Below are 19711 nucleotides of genomic sequence, written 5' to 3'. Positions count from 1 at the left end.
CTGGGTGACTCCTGGAATGCATTGTGAAGCTTTTGAAACAACTGTCAGTGTAACAAAGCGCTTCTCAGGCCTGCCTCCGCATATATTGACCTCTCTATGTAGGAACATACCTCAAGCTGATATCAAACTACAAGAGCATATTCATATTTTCAGGGTCTGTGTCTCACGTATTAAGTGCTTGTTCTCAATGACGTCACTACGAATTACAAAGTTACAAAGATTCGGGGGTTTAAGCTAAATTTCATAATTTAGTAAATACTAATGCGCAATTTCTGTAGGCTACACTTTCACTCAGAGAATAGGGCCTACACTATACACTGCATGATCTATTACTTCACCTATTATCCATCTGCATGAAAACATTTCACTTCATAAAACAACTGATTTTGAATGGTATTAATATTTTTTATAAAATGTGTGACAAACATATTTGCCAAACTCTTGAGTTTAATAAAAGAATTTCACCCAGGGGGAAATTCTACTGGAATGGTTTAATCCAGGATATAAACTGCAAAAAGGCTAAGGATTATTTTTTACTATGAAAATCCAAATGACAAGTTGCCTGAATTACTTAAGTCTCTCAGAATTGTTAATACTAGGCTACTACTACTACTACTACTACTACTACTACTAATAATAATAATAATAATAATAATGATAATGATATAAAATGATAATGATGTTTTGATGATAAAAACAATAGACTGACTTAAATGTTTACTCAGCACTGCAATGATGAACTAACTTTTTCCTCTTTTTTGTCCTGTTATACTATCTTTTTTATTCAAGATTCAATTCAAGATTCAATACTTTAATTGCCATACAACAGAAGTTGTTTGGGATGATTCTGTATCTGTATGCCTTTGATGTTGTTGTTATTCAGCTAAAAAAAAACATTTAGGCTATCTTTATTTAATTGTTTTTGAATTGGTGAATTACTCCAAACTAGGAAAACTGATCTTAGCTATGAAATTTGGCAACAATATTTTCCATCTGGTCAAAATATATTATAGACATATGTTTAGCTGAATACCATATATCTATGAGCTGAATACAACCACGCAGTGTCAGATGACTTTTATACGCGGGAGTGACGTATCGCATTTGCAACTTCAATGGACAAGCAGACGGGCATGAAGCGAGTAGTCTTCTTCAGACTGGGACTGGGTTCCGACTGGCTTCCTACATATTCGGCATACCCGCAAAAGAGAGATGCTACTGTGAAATTCCCGAGAAACTCGGACTGCTGCCATTGAACATGCAATGTGAAAAAGGAATATGGGCGATGTGGTGTCAAATATGTCTATTCTTGTTCACCGCAGTCATAAGTCTGTCGGAAAGAGCAGCACGTAAGTAAAGTTACTTTAATTTGAATCTTTTATAAAACGTGGGCTACAGTGTACGCTACCGTTCTTGAATTCTAGTTAAGCCAACATATTTGGTTACATTATGAGCAAGTTTTCAAGTTTTGTTGCGTCTAAAGATCGCGTTGATGACATGAAAACTTCTTTCTTATATCTTTTAATTTGTTTTAGACAACTGTTGTTATGTGTCTGTTATGCGTAACGTAAGGCTAACGCCACAATTATAAACTGCTTCCCGTTTATAACATTACGCCTTCAAGTTCATGTTTGCTCAAAAATACGTTATAGGTTATACAACAGAAAACGTTTTTCAATAGCCAGTCTGGCATTGTCATATTTGGGCGCCTTTTCTGGCATTCATGAATGAACAAGAGGGGGCGTTCCCAGACATTTGGCACAGATGGATTACATTACAACCACATGGACTCAAAGGAACCGTAACGGCGTTGGAGATCAAATGAACGCACAGAATGTAAACACATGTCACTGAGCTACGTAGATGGGAACCTCTGCTCTGTTCAGAACGTATGTCTTCCATTGCATTGTTGATTGTCACATTGTTTCACTTTTTTGTTTGTTTGATCTGTTCCAGTGTTCTTCTGTGTGGTGCATTTCTTCCTGATTGGCCAAACACTATGGGCCTGCCTCTCTCTTGGCCTAATCGCATTAGGGTCAGTTGTGCAGATCCTCAGTTTCAGGTGGTGTATGTCAGATGGGGGCAAAGGGAGAATGTCTGCGATCATCATCCATGTTCTTCACATGGGCATCTTTACAAGGTAAGACTCCAAACAGCTACCTAGGTGGAGGGCACCTGACTAGCTAAATAAAGTTGAAGTAAAGTAAATAAAATAAATAAGAAATATATAGTGTCAGAAGAGAAAGGAGGGGACATGTTTGGAATAACATGCATTATTAAGGTGCAAATGTGTCTTCAAATATTGTCCGATCTTCATCTGAATAACGATAATGAACACAAATATCCAATTCCAAATGACTGGATTCTTGTCCATATTGAAAAGATCTTTCAAACTTTCACAATGCTGGTTGGGAGGAGTAAGTGAACCCCATGTCTGTTATTCCAACAGTATAATGTAGACTCTCTAGCAGCTAAAGCTAAGTAGACGTTGGGTCCTGCAGCTAAACAAACCTTAACCCTAACATAGAAGGACATCACTTCAAAAGAGAGAAACTAGTGGCCCATGAAGGGCCCAGATCTTAACCAGTATAGATGCTGTGGACTGATCTCAACAAAGCTACTCACACCAGACAACCAAAGACTATGGCTGAACTGAAGGAAGAATGTGCTAAAATACCTCATTAATGTTGTGTAGATCTGACACATAACAATCATTCTCATGATACATTTGCTTTGCTGTTATTGCCGATAACAAGCACGGTCAACGTTACAATGTCTCAGTGTGAGTGCCTCTCCCTGCGCAGACTGTGGAGGTGTGTGAGGACGCTGTGGCGTCAGCAGGACAGAGACGTGGGAGTGGCCAGTGTGGTCCTGCAGCAGGCCGACGTGTCCGCTCTGCTCTTGCTGGAGGCCCTGCTCGTTAGCCTCCCGCAGACCCTGCTGCACACACACATCCTCTTCAGCTCCGACGAGGGCCTCTCCTCTCCTGGTGAGTGCTCACACACACATCCTCTTCAGCTCCGACCAGGGCCTCTCCTCTCCTGGTGAGTGCTCACACACACATCCTCTTCAGCTCCGACCAGGGCCTCTCCTCTCCTGGTGAGTGCTCACACACACATCCTCTTCAGCTCCGACCAGGGCCTCTCCTCTCCTGGTAAGTGCTCACACACACTTTAAAAACATGTCTTTGGGGACCACTGTGGCACAGCTGGCTACAATGCCATAGTTACAGTATTGTTATAGTTCTCATTCTGGTGTGAACGGCCCTTTACTCTCTTTCTCCTGGAATGATTCTCATTCTCCCATGTGTCCAAGAGCACCCAACATACCTCTGGATATACAGTACATCTTGTGCACAGAGCTACCAGTTGTCCAGCTGTTTGTTTACGATCCTTTGTCCTCTAGTGTCGCTGGCGTGTGTGTTCTGTGTCCTCTAGTGTCGCTGGCGTGTGGGCTGTGCCTGCTGACGTGTGTCCTCTCTCCTCTAGTGTCGCTGGCGTGTGTTCTGTGTCCTCTAGTGTCGCTGGCGTGTGTGTTCTCTCCTCTAGTGTCGCTGGCGTGCGGGCTGTGCCTGCTGTCCCTGAGCTGGGCGCTGGTCCTGTACGGGCGGGCGTGCTCTCTGCTCCGGCCCGGCCACGTGCCCATGCCGCCCGCTGCCATCCTGTGCCAGCTGGTGTGGAGGGTGAGCATGCTGGGCGCCAGGGTCACCAGCCTGGTCTTCTTCACCCGGGTCTTCTCCTGGTGGGTGTGCGGCGTCGCTGGTAAGGACACACCGGGTCAAACCACGCACCACGCTGGAGCTCAACGACACACACCGGGTCTAACCACGCACCACACTGAAGCTCAACGACACACACCGGGTCTAACCACGCACCACGCTGAAGCTCAACGACACACACCGGGTCTAACCACGCACCACGCTGAAGCTCAACGACACACACCGGGTCTAACCACGCACCACACTGAAGCTCAACGACACACACCGGGTCAAACCACGCACCACGCTGAAGCTCAACGACACTTTCAATCAAGCTTTTATTTGTGAATGGGAATTCTTAGAGTAGATGTTGTTTTGTTTTGTAATTTCATTGTTTTGTAATTAAGAAATAGAAAGACTTAAAGTAACAGGTAAACATGGTAACAGGTGAACTTACTGTTTTAAGTAATTTAGAAAAAAAATGTTGATCGGACAGATTCCTATTGATAAAAAACCCCATAGATACTACGATACCTATTTAAATGTCAGGAAAAAGGACAGAAAGTCCATAATGGTACCATTAAAAGTAACTGAGGAGCATATTCTGGTGTGTGGACTTTTTGTCCTTTTTCCTGACATACGCTTGTCTGCCCAGCACCCAGTTTCATCACTTTTGGATATGCGTGCGGTACAGTTGAACCCCTATTTACTTGGACTTTTGGACTTTGCTTTTTGACAGGTTTCCACTGGCTGGTTGCATCCTTCTGGCTGGTGTCCCAGCAGACCGACATCTTCAGAAGCCCTGGACACTGGCGCCTCTTCAACTGCGTCCTGGGAGCTCTGCACGTCTTCTTTTTCCTCAACGTGAAGGATGGCCCCTGCCGGTTCCGCATGGCAGCGTTCTATGTGGTGGGTCTGTCAGGGTTCCTCAGCTGCAGGGGACTGTTCCGGACATTTATATTTGCCCACTGGACCGATGCTTTCATTCAAAGAAACGTCATCTTATCTTTAATTACACATCAGCTTTGGTAGATAGCCAGTTATAACAGGTTTGCGATTCGTTGGTGTACGTTTGGTAGCAAAGTAGATTGGATTTTCAAGACCTTAATTTTCTAGAATATACATTCAATTAAACAAAATCAAATATTAAGTGTTATATTGGTATTGGTTATATTACTGTATATTAGTAACTTGCAAAGCAAATATGCATGGCAGAATAGAGATCTTGTCAGATGACAGTGCTGATGTTTTCTGTATTGGTTTGTGTTTCAGGTGATGTTGCTGGAGAACTTTGCTCTGCTGCTGTCGGCCTCGGACATTTTAGCTGAAGCCTCGTGGGCCAACCTGTGCATCCCTACTGCTGTCCTCTGCAGCTTCCTTATAGGTACAGTACAGTGCTCACGCCAACTGTGCTGTTGATGCTTCTTGTGTTTAGTGATAAATCATTAGATACATTATATTTACAAATGACATATGTAGTTCATAGGTGCACAGACAAAAGACATGTTGTACGTTGTAATGTCCATTGCTGTGGAATCTCTATATGTTTCTTATTAAAACAAAGCTGAGAAATCTAGCTACATTACACACACATTTACAATCGATGTTTCACTGCAGGCAGGAGAATCAGACATCCTTGCTCTCATAGAGGTATTGTCTTAGTTATTGCTCTTTCTGCATTGTGTGATTTCAGGTGTTATATCTGTGACGGTTTATTACCGGTTCCTTCACCCCAAATCCACCGAGATCCTGCAGAGTCTCCACCGAAGCCAGAGTGCCCAAGCCAGCCTGGAGCAAGGCTCCTCTACTGGGGAGAAGAGTGCTCCTGAGGCCTCCGTCCACAGACATGGCACCTTCTCCATTACTGGCTACGCCCAGACTCTGGGTCAGTCGGCACACTCAGAGCTGAGCTCAGAGAAGCACAGCATGGCTCCCAGACACCACCACTGGTGCTTAATCTGCCTGGCTGTCAAGACCGGAGACTGGAATAAGGTCAGCCTTGTTTATGGCCCAGAGGGATTGGCTGCTCTGCTGGACGTGACTGAAGGTCCGAAGGGCCTGGACAACGACGAGCCCCACCCCCAGGACCTGGAGGCCGCGTCGCAACATGACACCGAAGAGCAGCTCTCGGAGAAGAGGGAGAGCCAGTACTTCACCGTCAGCACGTCCGTGCGCCAGAGCCAGCCTGCAGAAGAGAACAGGGAGGCCGTGGAGAACCACCCAGACTGTTCTGGTTCTAGAACCCAACGGGAGAGTCCAGAGGGGAGGTCTGGTGTGGAGGAGAGCGTGGAGATGGACTGTGACCTCGATGACTCGGACACCACGCTGTACTTCAGTGCTGACCCCACCTCCCCTCACTGTGTGGCCGCCGCGCCTGCTGTGGCCAAAGACCCAAACCTGGAGGCCGCGGCGCAGCTGTCCCCCGTCCCCCACCGAGAGCCCCTGCAGTGGGGAACCAGGGAGCTGCTGAGCAGAGAGCCGTGCTTCACCTCCACCCCCAAACACGAGCTCAAGCCCACGGGACACGCAGGGCCTCGGCCAGCAGGGCTCAGAAGGCAGGTCCAGTTTAAGTAGCACGGCAGCTTAAAGGTAGTCTGGCTTACAGTAGTCTGGTTTTCACCATACTAAACTCAATCTTTTAAGATTGAACATTAGTCTGGCGAGGCTGTGCTTTGTTTCTACTGCACTTCGCGGCGCTTAAGTTTCATTTTCGGCGCGTCACAGGCCAATAGCATGCCAGGACTAGAGTATGGCCGTTTCTGATTTGAGCCAAAAGTTCTGTCAGTAAACAGCGAAAACAGATCTGCTGGTTTCCAGCCTGAGCTGCCGGGTGAAATTCAAATTCCCCGGAAGTTCAGGGAGGGTTCACCCAGCCTAACTCTGGCTATCACCATACTACCTACTATCTTTTAAGATTGAACATTAGTATGGGCAGTCTGCGCTTTGTTTCTACTGGCAGGCAGGGTTCACCCAGCCTAGCCTAAAGGGTCTTATTCTCTTCTTATAGAATGAATAATTAAAAAAATAGTATACTATACAGTATATACTGAATCTGCATCAGTGATATTTTTATATGCAATCCAATCCACACACGTCCGTTTGTGTTATGTAATATCAGGTAATAGTGACACTGATAGTATGCAGTTACTATAAAGACTCGTTGAACTGGTGGGGAAGATTATGAATAATTGTGGGATACACATATTAGCCCTATACACAGTCAGAATGTTCATACTATGATATACTGTCTGTACAGTTCATACAATGTAAGGGATAATGTATTGTCCGCCGGTAATTATTGGAAAATAAGTCCCGACATATTATGAACTGTACAAACAGTATACAGTTCATACTATGATATACTGTACTGTCTATAGAGATCATACTATGATGTTCTGTCTGTACAGATGTACTGCTTGAAAACAGAGAGACATGCGCACTGAGAGTACATGCCACCTGTAGCGATGCCCTGAGCTGAAACTTTGGGATCGGAATACTTTAGGGATATGGAATACTCATGGGATATTTTGCATGCTGGGAAACAGGTTACCTATGTTTGCATATGTTTGGGCATACAGCTGCTATTTAATAAGCTGCTTTTTATATAGTTTTCTTTTTTATGTTTGTGTGTTTTCATAATATATTTGTATATATATAAGGCACTTTTATTGACAAACTGCAAAATGCAGTGTATAGACCGCTCTCTTCTATGAACTGTGTTACATTGAGTATGGGAAACACACACAGTCTGTGTGACTGTAAAATGTATATTCCGTCCCCCTGATACTCTTTAATGGGAGTCATGTAAAAATACATTACTTAATACAATACATTACTTAAGCTGTGCAGTACATTTTGGTATATATCTATTTAATGGAGTGTTGATATTGTATGATTTTGTATGTCTTAGCAATTTTCTGCAAGTCATGCCACATGTAAGTCATGACCACAGGACTTAGTTCTAAATAAAGCAAACTCTATTTACCTTTTACAGCGTTTGATTTGTTTGAGGGACTTACGGATAAATTAATGAGGATGATTCTGGAGGAGTTCTGCGGTAGAATAGGCACACTGCACACTGATACAAACATTTAACCTGGAACATAGTGTGGGTGCAGTAATTCACATCAGAGAAGATTTAAAAAAACATACAGTCTGTCATGATACTACTTCTATTACCACTGCACTACTGCACTATGTGTGAACCACAGTGTTATGTGTGTGTGTCCATGTTAGCCTAGAACAGCAATAATATAGTTAGACTGCAGGGGGCAGCATGTCACCACTCAGGTATTAAATACAGGAAGTTCTCACATGTAAAGTGTAACGGTCTCTCTGCACCACAACAAACTATCAAACACACACACACACACACCTTTCATTTCATGTTCAATTTAGATAAAAGGGAATCTTTGCCCTCAAACCCCAAACCCTCCACACACACAATGTAAACATGTAGCAGAGATTTCATCAGCTTCAGAGTTTATTTCATGTGCAGACACTATATGTGGTCTCCTCTCCCAGCTCTCAGCACATAAGACCTCATTTTCATACATGTCTCAGTCTTTTGTGCCAAACAAAAATGATCAAAGAGTTGAAAAGTGAGGAGTGTGCTGCTTGACCTGAAGTGATTTCCCATGTCGTTATTATTTGCAACTGTGCAGTACATGAGTGATCGTCCTACCCCAGCAATGGAGGGAGAGCTCACCTTTGTAAATCTAAAATAATGATGTCAGCCAGGTGAAATCTGAATATTACATGAAACCTACCAGAAACCTGCTTGTTCTTAGCCTGACTCTCGCCAGATCCTTGTAGTTCTGCCATGCTCCACCTGCATGGCGAGAGTCAGGTTAGCTTGTTCTGATCTGACAAAGACAACAAGTGGTCGAAAATCCTCTCATATTTTTTGTCAGCTGTGTGACCGTGTGTGGACTTTTGCTGTTGGAGATAGATAACTCATGAGAAATCAGCTCCAGCAGTCACAGGTCAAGGGGAGAGCAGCAGCAGATGTCCTCTCTGAGCCTGACATTTTTGGCGTTTCTTCTGAAGGTCTTTGTCCTTGAATCAGGACACAGAACATGCAGGGTGGTCAACTCGGGCGCACTAAATTCAGACTGGACTCATCTGAAGGACAACAGAACCTAAAAAAACTGCCCCGACTGGGAGAGGACAACAAGGGCCGAATGTTTTGGCCTTTTGCTAATCTTCCCTCTGGACTGCTGTTGTTCTCCTGGAGACAGACGGGTGGTGGTGGAGGGGGTGGAAGGGGTGGGGGAAGGGCCAGTTGGCTTGCTCTGTTCAGACTGGCGTCTACTGTGGATTGAGAAGACTAAAGGCCGTCAATGTTACAGACGTGTAAAAGTTTGTTTATAGAAAGTTGTAGTATCAACTGGGCCAGCTTCCCCAACAAGCCAGATCTCACATATGGAATTGGTCATGACTGGCGTGAGAGGTAAATCTGTGCGTGGGTCTAGCAACACAAGGAGGGATTATTTTACAGGTGCTTTTTATAGTCATTTTGTGGAGAACAATACAATACTGAAGTGGGAAAATAACAAAAGCAGTGCATCAGTAACAGCCTGTCAATACTCCATGGATTCCATGGATGATGCTTTAGTTTCAGACATTTCTTGCGTTTGTTTTCAAATCATGACAAGAGGAGCACAGGAACTGGATACAGAGAAAGCATAGGAGTTCTGACAAACACGACTGTGTGTGTGTGTGTTTCTTCTGCATTACAGTACAGCACATCAAGCTTTACGAACACTACACAACGTGACACATGAAAGGCTCTCAATAGCGCTCTGATGTGAGCAGGCCAAACCAAACCAATCTGGATCTGGCCCTGATCTGGTCCACACTCCGCACACGGCCCCCACGAAGCCCTCTGTCCTGGGGTACAAACAGGGGACATGGCCTGAGTCTAGACTGAACGCTCTTACAGTGGAGATCTTCATTGAAGTCACTTTAGTTAGTAGGGATCTTTATTGACGTCATTAAAGTCAGCGGGATCTTTATTGAAGTCATATTAGTTGAGATCTTTATTGAAGCCACTGAAGTTAATGGGGATCTTTATTATTGAAGCCTGGTCTAAGACTTTCAGTCTGTGTTGAGAGGAAGACTAGACTGTAGTTGAAGACGAGGCCTAATGGAAACAGGACACCTAGAGTATCGCTATGCGCTAAATAGGGATGGTTTACGTTAGCTGACATTGTGTTAGTCACCGGATTATTCTCCTTGTTTTTATTTGTTTATTAATTTGTGATGGCTTAAGGACTTAACGCCCCTTTATCTCTCTCAACATTCCTCCTCCACTTTGGGAATCAACACACAAAAATAGATCTATTTAAATAAACAGAATGCTCATTAACAGATGAGAGGTCCTCAGGCTGTGTTGTCTGTTGCGCTTCATCTTAAATAATCGTCAGGAGCCCAAAGGTCAGTATGAGTAAATCCACACTGCACGAGCCATACATGTCTTCAGTTCACAACACGCTTCCAGGATAATACTGGAAAACCTTCTCAAAGCCAGCATCTTCAAGCAACACCTTTTTACTTATTCCCCGAAAATAAGCAACATTGTTTTGAACAGTATATTTGATCTCTCTCTCTCTCTCTCTCTCTCTCTCTCTGTCTCTCTCCATGGAGTCCTTACATCCTGTTGGGTTCTGTCCACCGGACTGGAGTTCTTGTCCCAGCTGGGTGCAGCCACAGTGTTCTGCAACAGAGGGGCCAACTGTGACAAGGGTCCCGGAACCGAACCCCCTCTTCTTACGTAACTGTCCTGAAGGGGGTTATCAGACAAGCAAGATGTGCCCCCCCCCCCTCTCTCCCTCTCTTATGTGTCTCTGTTCCCCCAACAACCAACCCCTCCCTCCCCCCCCCCCCCCTCTCTCTCTCTTATGTGTCTCTGTTCCCCCAACAACCAACCCCTCCCTCCCCCCCCCCCAATCTCATCAGACACCCTTCTCTGCAGTTCTCTCCTGTGTCCGTGTGGGTGTGAGTGGGCATCAGCGCCCCCTGTGGGTGGGCTCAGTAGTAGCGGTTGAGGCTGCGCGTGCCGGGGACGTCGGGCTGCCCGTTCATCCAGATCTCTCGTATGATGCGCTCGCGCTCCTCCAGCCGCTGGGCGCGTTCCAGCTCCTCGGCCGACGTGAACACGTTGGTGTTGAGCGTCCGTTCGAAGCGCCGGTGTCGCCGCGCCGACAGGTCCGACGTGGTGTCCCAGTCCGACTCGGACTCGCTGGTGCTGCTGTTGCCGGGCTCCACCGCCGCCGTCTTGGCCGGCTTGCGGTTCCGAGGGACCCGGCGGGCCCTGCAGTCCGTGCGGCAGGAGATCTGGACCACCAGGGCCATGAGAGTGACCACCAGGCCCAGACAGATGCCACACACAAAGTACAGCGCCGCCCGCTCCGGATGGTCTGTGGGGCAAAGTTGATATTACATTAAGATTCACATATTCTTTACATTAACATTCACATATTACATTAACATATACATATATTACGTTTAGACAAGAAATCTAGACGCCCCTAGCGGCAGTCTAGCAACTCTTTGTTGACTTGGGAGATTACCCGAGTAAACTTCTCTCAGGCAATCACATCGCGTATAGAGTCGGTAGGCGGGCATAACATAAGGACGACATAAGCATCCTGCTACTTGAAAACAAGAAGATGATGTTTTTACCTTTTTACAGTCTATGGTTTTTCCCTGACGTGATATCATGAGGACATTTGCTGGGCCAAAGGTACATGTATACAATACAAATCCACTATGCAGATTTTTGTACATAGCTCTTTGTTATTAATTAAATCATAAGGTTTTAATTGCACATTAATTATGAACAGGTATCACTATCACCACACACTCACCAGTTACATAATCTTCACTCCTTAACCCTAGTATTTGCTAGCATCTCACACATAGGCCTGAAGCTACACCTGGCGCGTAACTGAAGTGATCCATTCACGTTGCATCTGCTGCAACAATTAGCTTCAACTATAATCAATATAACCAGACATGACAGAGCTGCATACATTTAAAAACATTAGACCATGAGTCTCCTAAAACGTTTTCCAAGCTACGCCAAAGGAGCGCTTCAGTAGCAGACTCAGTGTAGCCTTTCTGTTATGCGCAAAACGTGGGCTACTGTACGTGATGTGAACGATGATCGGTCATTGTCAGAAGAGTGGCTTGGATAGTGTATAGCTCACATAAGCATTTAGGAACATTAAAGGATTTAAGTGAAAGAACACAATGAGAACGATGTTCTAGGGGCCGAGGACTGCTTACGGAACAGATTCTATTGTGTGTGTGCGTCTCACTGGGGAGCGGATCTGTTCCGGCTGCGTGGCCGAGTCATCGTACAGGCAGCCGCTCAGGAGGGAACACCAAGAGCCTAGGGTGCTGTTTGGGTGCGTATGTGTGTGTGTGGGTGGGTGTGTGGGTGCGTATGTATGTGTGTGTGTGTGTGTGTGTGTGTGTGTGTGTGAGAGAGAGAGAATGTGTGTGTGTGTGTGTGTGGGGCACACGTCGCTGCCGCCACAGCTGCCACTAGGATGCAGACGGGAGCCAGAGCCGAGCCGGAGCTCCACAGTGGCCGGTGTCAAAAGCACTCATCGTTTTCAGATGCTAATGTGTGTGAAAAACAACCGCACACAAACACACACACACACACACACACACACACACACACACACACACACACACACACACACACACACACACACACACACAAACTGAACAGAGTGTTCTTTTGGACACAAACGAAGATGGCAAGAGAGGGAAAGCACATTTTGGGGTCGTTTTCTCGGAGCATCCAACAGTCACCCAAAACAAACCCTGACTACAGAACATTAAGTTTGAGAACAAGTCTATAATGACGGTCTAATTGAAGCCAGAGCTGACATTTCAACATGAACGCTGTCAACACCAGAGCTGTTGTCATCGCAGTTCCCCAATGCAGGCAGCACGCATACAGTACTGTACGTTACATGCATTACTGTAAGTGTGGGAGTAACGTAAGTAGTTGGGAGTTGGAGTTCTGTGTGTCAGGAGCTCAGACATGGGGCTACTGGACAATACTGGACAAGGGTCACACTCACCTGCTATAAACGAGCACGCAGCCAGCGCGTTGCTGATGAGGGCCATCTCCTTGGTGATGACCTTAGTGTCCAGGTCCGGGCTCAGCGTGCTACCGGACATCTCATCCAGGTCGTGGAACCGAGTGGTGTCCTCCGCAGCGTAGACCCCCGACTCCCTCTGCTGCTTACCTCTTCTCACTGTGGAACCACAGAGGAACATTGCAGAACATTAAAGGAACCTAGGAGAACAGGCAGTGTGTATAGAATTTTGCAGAACATCTTGAATTTCCCTTTAGGGATCAATAAAGTATCTATCTATCTATCTATCTATCTATCTATCTATCTATCTATCTATCTATCGATCATTAAAATAACCTACATGTACTGTATGAGCACAGGCAGTGTGTAGAGAACTTGTTTGTGAACACAGAGGCAATAAACGGTTTACAAGTTTTCAGTATAATGGAAAGGACATTTTGTCTTTCAACACAATATCTGCACACAAACACAGACCATAATTATTTTCTGATGCAGCTCCACAGTGTTTTGCAATTACCTAATGGAAATAAGCTTAGCGCATTTCAATTAAACAGCATGGAAATTCAAAACAGGACAGTGGCTCCGATGTCAATCAAAGCGGAGACAACATAAACATAAAAGGCAAATTCATTTTTTTCCACTGTAGTCAAGAACGTTGAGAAGAATTTTTTTTTTTCATCCACACACCTCCCATATATTCATCAGCGACTTGATTGATTGAGGCTGTCAAGTTGACTTCAAGTAAATTACAGGCTTCTCGCAGGCAAATGCATAGAATACCCTCTAATCACCGGCTCCAACTTTCGTACTTGTGAAAATGCCAACGATGGCGTCTTAGCAAATAGAGCCAGAGCGTCTCTGAGCACATTTGTTTACCAAGAAAAGAAAAGCAAAAAGAAAAAAAAAACTCTCACAAGACTCAAACAAGGGAAGAGAAGAGGAAAGCGCTGTTGATGAAACGCATTGTAAACGCGTAATAAAAGTGAAAGGACTTGGCTGGTGGAATCTTTCCATAATTTGACTTTTCCAGTTGTTCTGCTTGGGGGGACAGACTGTGGTCAGATGTGGTCAACCGTGAGGCCACAGAGGCATGTGTGTCTGGAGTTGTGTCTCCTTCCGAAAAGAAAGAGGGAGAGAGAAAGAGAAAGAGAAAGAAAGACAGAGAGAAAAAAACAGTTTCCTTTCCTTTCTTTTCCTACTCCTCGGAAGTGCTCAGGACATTCAGACACACGGCTTCTGTTTCTCGATTCTCCCAAGACCTCTTTGGCCTGAATAAAAAAGTCCCTCCCTCCCCGAGATGCCTTGTCTACTTAGCCTGCATGACTTCCTCGAATTAAGTCAAGGGTTCACCTTCACCTCTCCTGGAAAGCTACTTGGCACAAAACATCTTGGTTCTGCTGGAAGATAAATTCCTTACAAGTACCACAGTTTGCACTGTACTGGTCAATGATAATGAGCCCTGCAGACTGAATTCACAAGGTCCAGACAATGAAACAGCCCAATTCTGAATTCAAACTGACATGCACGGGTCACACCAGGTCACTGTGTTTTTGGGTCCAAAGGCAGTGACGGTCACTGAAGCCAATGACATCAGCTTTCCCCCTGATTGAGTCTTGATGAGTGTTTACACGTTGCAAGGCTTTCCTGTAAGCCTCCTCAAACACAGACAATTGGAAGCACACTCACAATGCATTGCACAAGAGCACATCACTCTTCAGATTGAGATAAGGCTGCTATTGGCCTCTAAGTTCTGGCGTATCCTGCACGCTCTCTTGTTATCTCAACTCTCTAAACGGAGCAGCGGCAGAGCCAGGGTGAGGAGGGGCTCCATCACGTCACCTAAACATCATCGCCCACTGGAGATCCCCCAGCTCCCCCCGACCCTCCCCTGGCTTGCATTACTATCCCAACAGCCTCAGGGGGTGGGAGGAGGGGGATTCCAAATCAGCTCCATATGCTCCCAGCAGAGAGGAGCCGTATCCCAAGTTCACTGTCAGCAGCTCCAGACCCCATGGATACCACCACGAGGGCCCTGCCTGAGTCCCAGAGCTGTCTCTGAGGGCCTCCTGAGCCGGTGTGTCCTCACCTCAACACTATGCTAACTACCCACAGGTGGTCAGGACTGGCCCGTGCACACAAACATCCCAAATCTAATATCCCAAACGCATCGGAGTGGAGTAGGAAAGCATGGACATATACATCAACACAGGCAGCTCAACCCAAGAACCTAACAGCAAGTAGAAGTCTGTGTTCAGGCCAAACTGCACAAATACAGGTATTTTCTGATGACAAAATGAAGAACTGTCGAAAAAGAAATACACATTGAGTGTATTTTCAAACCCATGTCTAAAACATATCAACTTTCTAATTGGTGTCTTGAGGCGTCAACGACCTGAAGCTCTGTTTGTACACTCACGTAGAGACCATGAAAAGAGCTCTTTTCTGATGGCAAAATGAAGAACAGTTGAAAAATAAATACACATTGAGTGCATTTTCAAATCCATGTCTAAAACATGGCAACTTTATAATGACGTGTCTTGAGGCGTTAACGACCTGATGCTCTGTTTGTACACTCACACGGAGACCAACCCAGGACAGGAGATGAGTTGGAGAGATGAACGTGCCAGTGCAAACCCACTGGCAGTGACTCAGCCACCACATCACTTGGCTGGCGTACGCAGATGACACGACTCTACCGACAGCACGCGGTGAGGGATGCGCCGCCCACTGTGTTATTAAGCGCACTGTTCTGCTGCACAACGTTAGTTAAACGTGCCGCTGTTGCTTCCAATTGACTACGACGGCATGGCTGTGATTATGACTCGTTATATAGGCATGGTGTTAATTGCAATGACTGTGTTTACGGCTAGCCTGTACATGACTCGCAGGGAAGCCTGTTGTGCTCGGTTGTCCTCGAGGGACCTCACCTGTTCTGGCGCTTCCTAAGAGTGGGGGTGGGGGGCCTTCCGGGGGGGGGCCATCTGTTGCTGTGCTGAAGCGCTCTTGGGGGAGGAGGGGGGGTGCGGACAGGCGCTCATGGGACTCCTCCAGCAGCCGTCTCAGAACTGCACATACAGCACCAGGGCAGAGAAGACATGATCAGAACTGCACATACAGCACCAGGGCAGAGAAGACATGATCAGAACTGCACATACAGCACCAGGGCAGAGAAGACATGATCATAAGAAGACAGGAGACAAAACACCATGAAACGCTTTCACGGTGACTCACACAGCACAGACTAACAGAGAGGATCCTCTTACGACCTCATTCCTCCCTGTAGACTCACCTTGTCTGAGCCGTGATGTTAAAAGGGGATAAGGTGCATCTGTCTTTGCAATGATCATCAAAGCATGAAATTACATTTTTTTTTTTTAAACTAAACAGCCCCGGTAGACAGTCAAAGCTGATACCTCATTCTCCTCATCATCAAAATTCTCCTCTGCGTCGGAGCACAGGATTAAACAGACTCAGAGTGAGGCACCAGCCCTCCAGCAGCCAGCATGACTTACTGTACCACACAGAGCTCCTGGAGGCCCAGGGCAGAGACACAACTGTGGCATGAGCAGCAAACTTGAGGTCCGAATGGAGAGGCTACGGCCTTGTGTTCTCTGGCTCTCAGTCCTGGGCCCTGATGCAGTAATCGGCCACACAGCCCAGCGCAGAGCCGTTTCATCAACTCAACAGTTTTAAGAGTTTTTCTGTTGTTGTTTCTGCTATCCAGGACTTTTTTAAAATACTCCGGTCATCTATTAATAACACAATCAGGGCGGCCAGAATAAAGTGAGCGGGGCGCTTGGCAGCGGACGGCCGGGTCCCTGGGCCAGAGGCCTGTGGCGCTTCACCAGCCTGACCAGCGGACACACACACACACACACACACACACACACACACACACACACACACACACACACACACACACACACACACACACACACACACACACACACACAGCCTGACCAGCGGTGCCCTGGCGTCGCTCAGCTCCACAGCCAACAAACGCAGATGAAACATGGACATCAAAGAGCGCACAAACAATTTTGCTACAACAACCCCCGCCCCACACACACACACATTCTACACACACACACACACAAATACTCTCGACACACACACACACACACACACACACACATACAGTGCACACTCCACAGATAAAGACAACATTTAAATGGTAGACACAGCCCAAAGGACATCACTCCCAGTGTAGGGCTTTGTTCCTCCATCCCACCCCTTCAGCGTTCCTCCTGCACTGCTTAGCTCATTACACGCCGCTTAATCCCACACAATTGATGTCAGGAAGTCCACACAGCCTGATATGCATCTGCACTGTATATCTTGGCTCAGATATAGAGGAGATGCATACTGTAGCTCATAATTGTACGTATACCGTATGTCTGAGCTGAGTCTCCGAGCTGGAGAGGTCTGGTTGCACACATGCCATTCCTGGGGCTCCCTGGTGGCACTCGTTCCACAGTATTGCACTGGGGAGAATGTCTGGCACGTTTATATGGACTGCGCCTGTCTATTAAAAAGGTTAAACGTCTGCCTTTGAATTGAGTTTTATAGTGAGGGTTGGTGCACCGATGCCAGCCAACAATCACGACTAGAGTTTTAATGGGAGTTAATAACGACTAGAGTTTTAATGGGAGTTAATAACGACTAGAGTTTTAATGGGAGTTAATAACGACTGGAGTTTTAATGGGAGTTGGCATTAATAACGACTAGAGTTTTAATGGGAGTTAATAACGACTAGAGTTTTAATGGGAGTTGGCAACAATAACGACTAGAGTTTTAATGGGAGTTAATAACGACTGGAGTTTTAATGGGAGTTGGCATTAATAACGACTAGAGTTTTAATGGGAGTTAATAACGACTAGAGTTTTAATGGGAGTTGGCAACAATAACGACTAGAGTTTTAATGGGAGTTGGCATTATCATATTTAACGACTAGAGTTTTAATGGGAGTTGGCATTATCATATTTAACGACTAGAGTTTTAATGGGAGTTAATAACGACTAGAGTTTTAATGGGAGTTGGCAACAATAACGACTAGAGTTTTAATGGGAGTTGGCATTATCATATTTAACGACTAAAGTTTTAATGGGAGTTGGCATTATCATATTTAACGACTAGAGCTTTAATGGGAGTTAATAAGGACTAGAGTTTTAATGGGAGTTAATAAGGACTAGAGTTTGAATGGGAGTTAATAAGGACTAGAGTTTGAATGGGAGTTAATAAGGACTAGAGTTTGAATGGGAGTTAATAAGGACTAGAGTTTTAATGGGAGTTAATAAGGACTAGAGTTTTAATGGGAGTTGGCATTATCATATTTAACGACTAGAGTTTTAATGGGAGTTGTAATGGGAGTTGGCATTATCATATTTAACGACTAGAGTTTTAATGGGAGTTAATAACGACTAGAGTTTTAATGGGAGTTGTAATGGGAGTTGGCATTAATCGGTTTCAGGTGGTGTCTCCTTAGGCCTGTCGAGTGAAACGTGAGTCGGAGTGAAATGTGCGGTTGGCGCGAACCTCCGTGATAAAGCGTCTGATTTATAACGAGGCACCGCTCCGCCTCGTTCCCACCGACCCCTCCGTGTGCCACGTGAGCTGGACTATTGCGCTGGTGCCCACTGCAGACCACCCACTGGGCAGCACCGGGAATAGCCACTCGGCAGCACCGGGAATAGCGACTCGGCAGGGCCGGGAATAGCGACTCGGCTCTAAAAACAGAAGGCAAACGTCTCAGCCCCTGTTGACAAAGCGTGTCAGCGTTTGAGCTGGCCCGGCATTCTTTCAGGGCTCGCAGGTGTCTGGTCAGCACTCTGCACAAAGTGCAGAGACAGACAGGTGGAGTAGCCACATGATGGGGGGAGGGGGGGGGGGTTTGCAGGCCGGCGGCGAGGGCACGAGAGACGTTTGTGCTTACGTCAACTTTTCCGCATCTCCAACGGGCTATGTCTACTCCTCACATCCTTCAAAGGGTGCACACTTGGCTCCTAAGTAGAAAAGCACACAGCACACTCATGGGGGAAGACTTTGATATGGAAATGGGCAAGACGGCCTAATCAGGTAAGGCAAAAAAAAAAAAAACCTGTGTGATGGTGGAGTTCTGAATGAGGCCGGAGAACTATTAAGAAAAGCGTTTGCCATGGGGGCAACGAGTTTCCTCATGAGAACCAGCGAGACGAGGCCTCTCCTGCACCTCCTGTGTCCCCCACCAGGCTGACGTCAGGCCGCAGGCTCCCGGGTCAGGCTGCGATGATGATGGCGGGGCGCCGCGGGCCATTATGGCACCCCTCGTCCCACACAAACAAAAGGAGCGAGAGGAAGTGTGGAGAAGCCGAGTCAAGAATAATAGCGGAACAATTGGAAAACGTTATCTCACTGATGTCTTTGGCTCGTCCAGCTGGAATGCTGTGGAGAAGCTCAGTGAGGTCTCTGGATTGGACATGAGTGGGAGAGAGAGAGAGAGAGAGAGAGAGAGAGAGAGAGAGAGAGAGAGAGAGAGAGAGAGAGAGAGAGAGAGAGAGGGAGGGAGAGAGAGAGAGAGAGAGAGAGAGAGAGAGAGGGGGGGGGAGGGAGAGAGAGAGAGAGTGAGAGAGAATAACCTAAAGTCACGGTGAAGAGAAAATACTCCGCTTTCATCTTTGTTTGCACAGTGGACGGAGATCAAATACCTTCCACTAGAATGACTCATTTTTGTAGTGTTAGATGTCCTATTTTAAGGAGAAAGGTTTTAAAATAGTGGGTGGAACGAACACACACACACACACACACACATACCCCACAGGCTGAGAGCTCGCAGCTGGTTCTGATAAAGGGAATGGCGACAGTAGAGAGTGAGCCTCCTGCTGTCCTCCAACATAGCAATGCACTCCTCAGTCAT

General features: G+C 46.2%; 2 protein-coding genes across 4 annotated transcripts in view; one reads left to right on the top strand and one right to left on the bottom strand.

Annotated features, from left to right (window-relative positions):
- The first annotated feature begins 1170 nt into the window (after positions 1 to 1170).
- Positions 1171 to 7686, top strand: xkr5b (XK related 5b). The gene is made up of 7 exons (XM_062522395.1): positions 1171 to 1349; positions 1957 to 2140; positions 2805 to 2989; positions 3549 to 3761; positions 4437 to 4606; positions 4970 to 5081; positions 5391 to 7686. The coding sequence occupies exons 1-7, from the start codon at positions 1259 to 1261 to the stop codon at positions 6269 to 6271; spliced, it is 1836 nt and encodes a 611-aa protein (XP_062378379.1). The 5' UTR covers positions 1171 to 1258; the 3' UTR covers positions 6272 to 7686.
- A 2963-nt stretch (positions 7687 to 10649) lies between these two features.
- Positions 10650 to 19711, bottom strand: part of eva1a (eva-1 homolog A (C. elegans)) — a 37313-nt gene continuing 28251 nt past the window's right edge. For 2 of the 3 annotated variants that reach the window (XM_062522413.1, XM_062522412.1), the window contains exons 2-3: positions 12802 to 12978; positions 10650 to 11118 (exon numbers count right to left, since the gene is read on the bottom strand). In XM_062522413.1, coding sequence (XP_062378397.1) covers positions 10730 to 11118; positions 12802 to 12901 — 489 coding nt within the window. In that variant the 5' untranslated portion in view covers positions 12902 to 12978 and the 3' untranslated portion in view covers positions 10650 to 10729. Of the gene's footprint in view, positions 11119 to 12801; positions 12979 to 15746; positions 15885 to 19711 lie in introns of all 3 variants that reach the window. The other variant, XM_062522411.1, reaches the window with a different exon arrangement.

Source organism: Sardina pilchardus, chromosome 20 (genome assembly GCF_963854185.1).
Source record: "Sardina pilchardus chromosome 20, fSarPil1.1, whole genome shotgun sequence".
Classification (NCBI taxonomy): Eukaryota; Metazoa; Chordata; class Actinopteri; order Clupeiformes; family Clupeidae; genus Sardina; species Sardina pilchardus.
This window is presented reverse-complemented; position numbering and strand designations above follow the sequence as displayed.

What these genes read in the sequence shown, in the direction of transcription:
- xkr5b (XM_062522395.1), top strand. Translation starts at nt 1,259, where the DNA reads ATGCAATGTGAAAAAGGAATATGGGCGATGTGGTGTCAAATATGTCTA. An exon ending in CACATGGGCATCTTTACAAG is followed by an intron (nt 2,141 to 2,804) that starts GTAAGACTCCAA and finishes CTCCCTGCGCAG; the next exon opens with ACTGTGGAGGTGTGTGAGGA. An exon ending in CCTCTGCAGCTTCCTTATAG is followed by an intron (nt 5,082 to 5,390) that starts GTACAGTACAGT and finishes GTGTGATTTCAG; the next exon opens with GTGTTATATCTGTGACGGTT.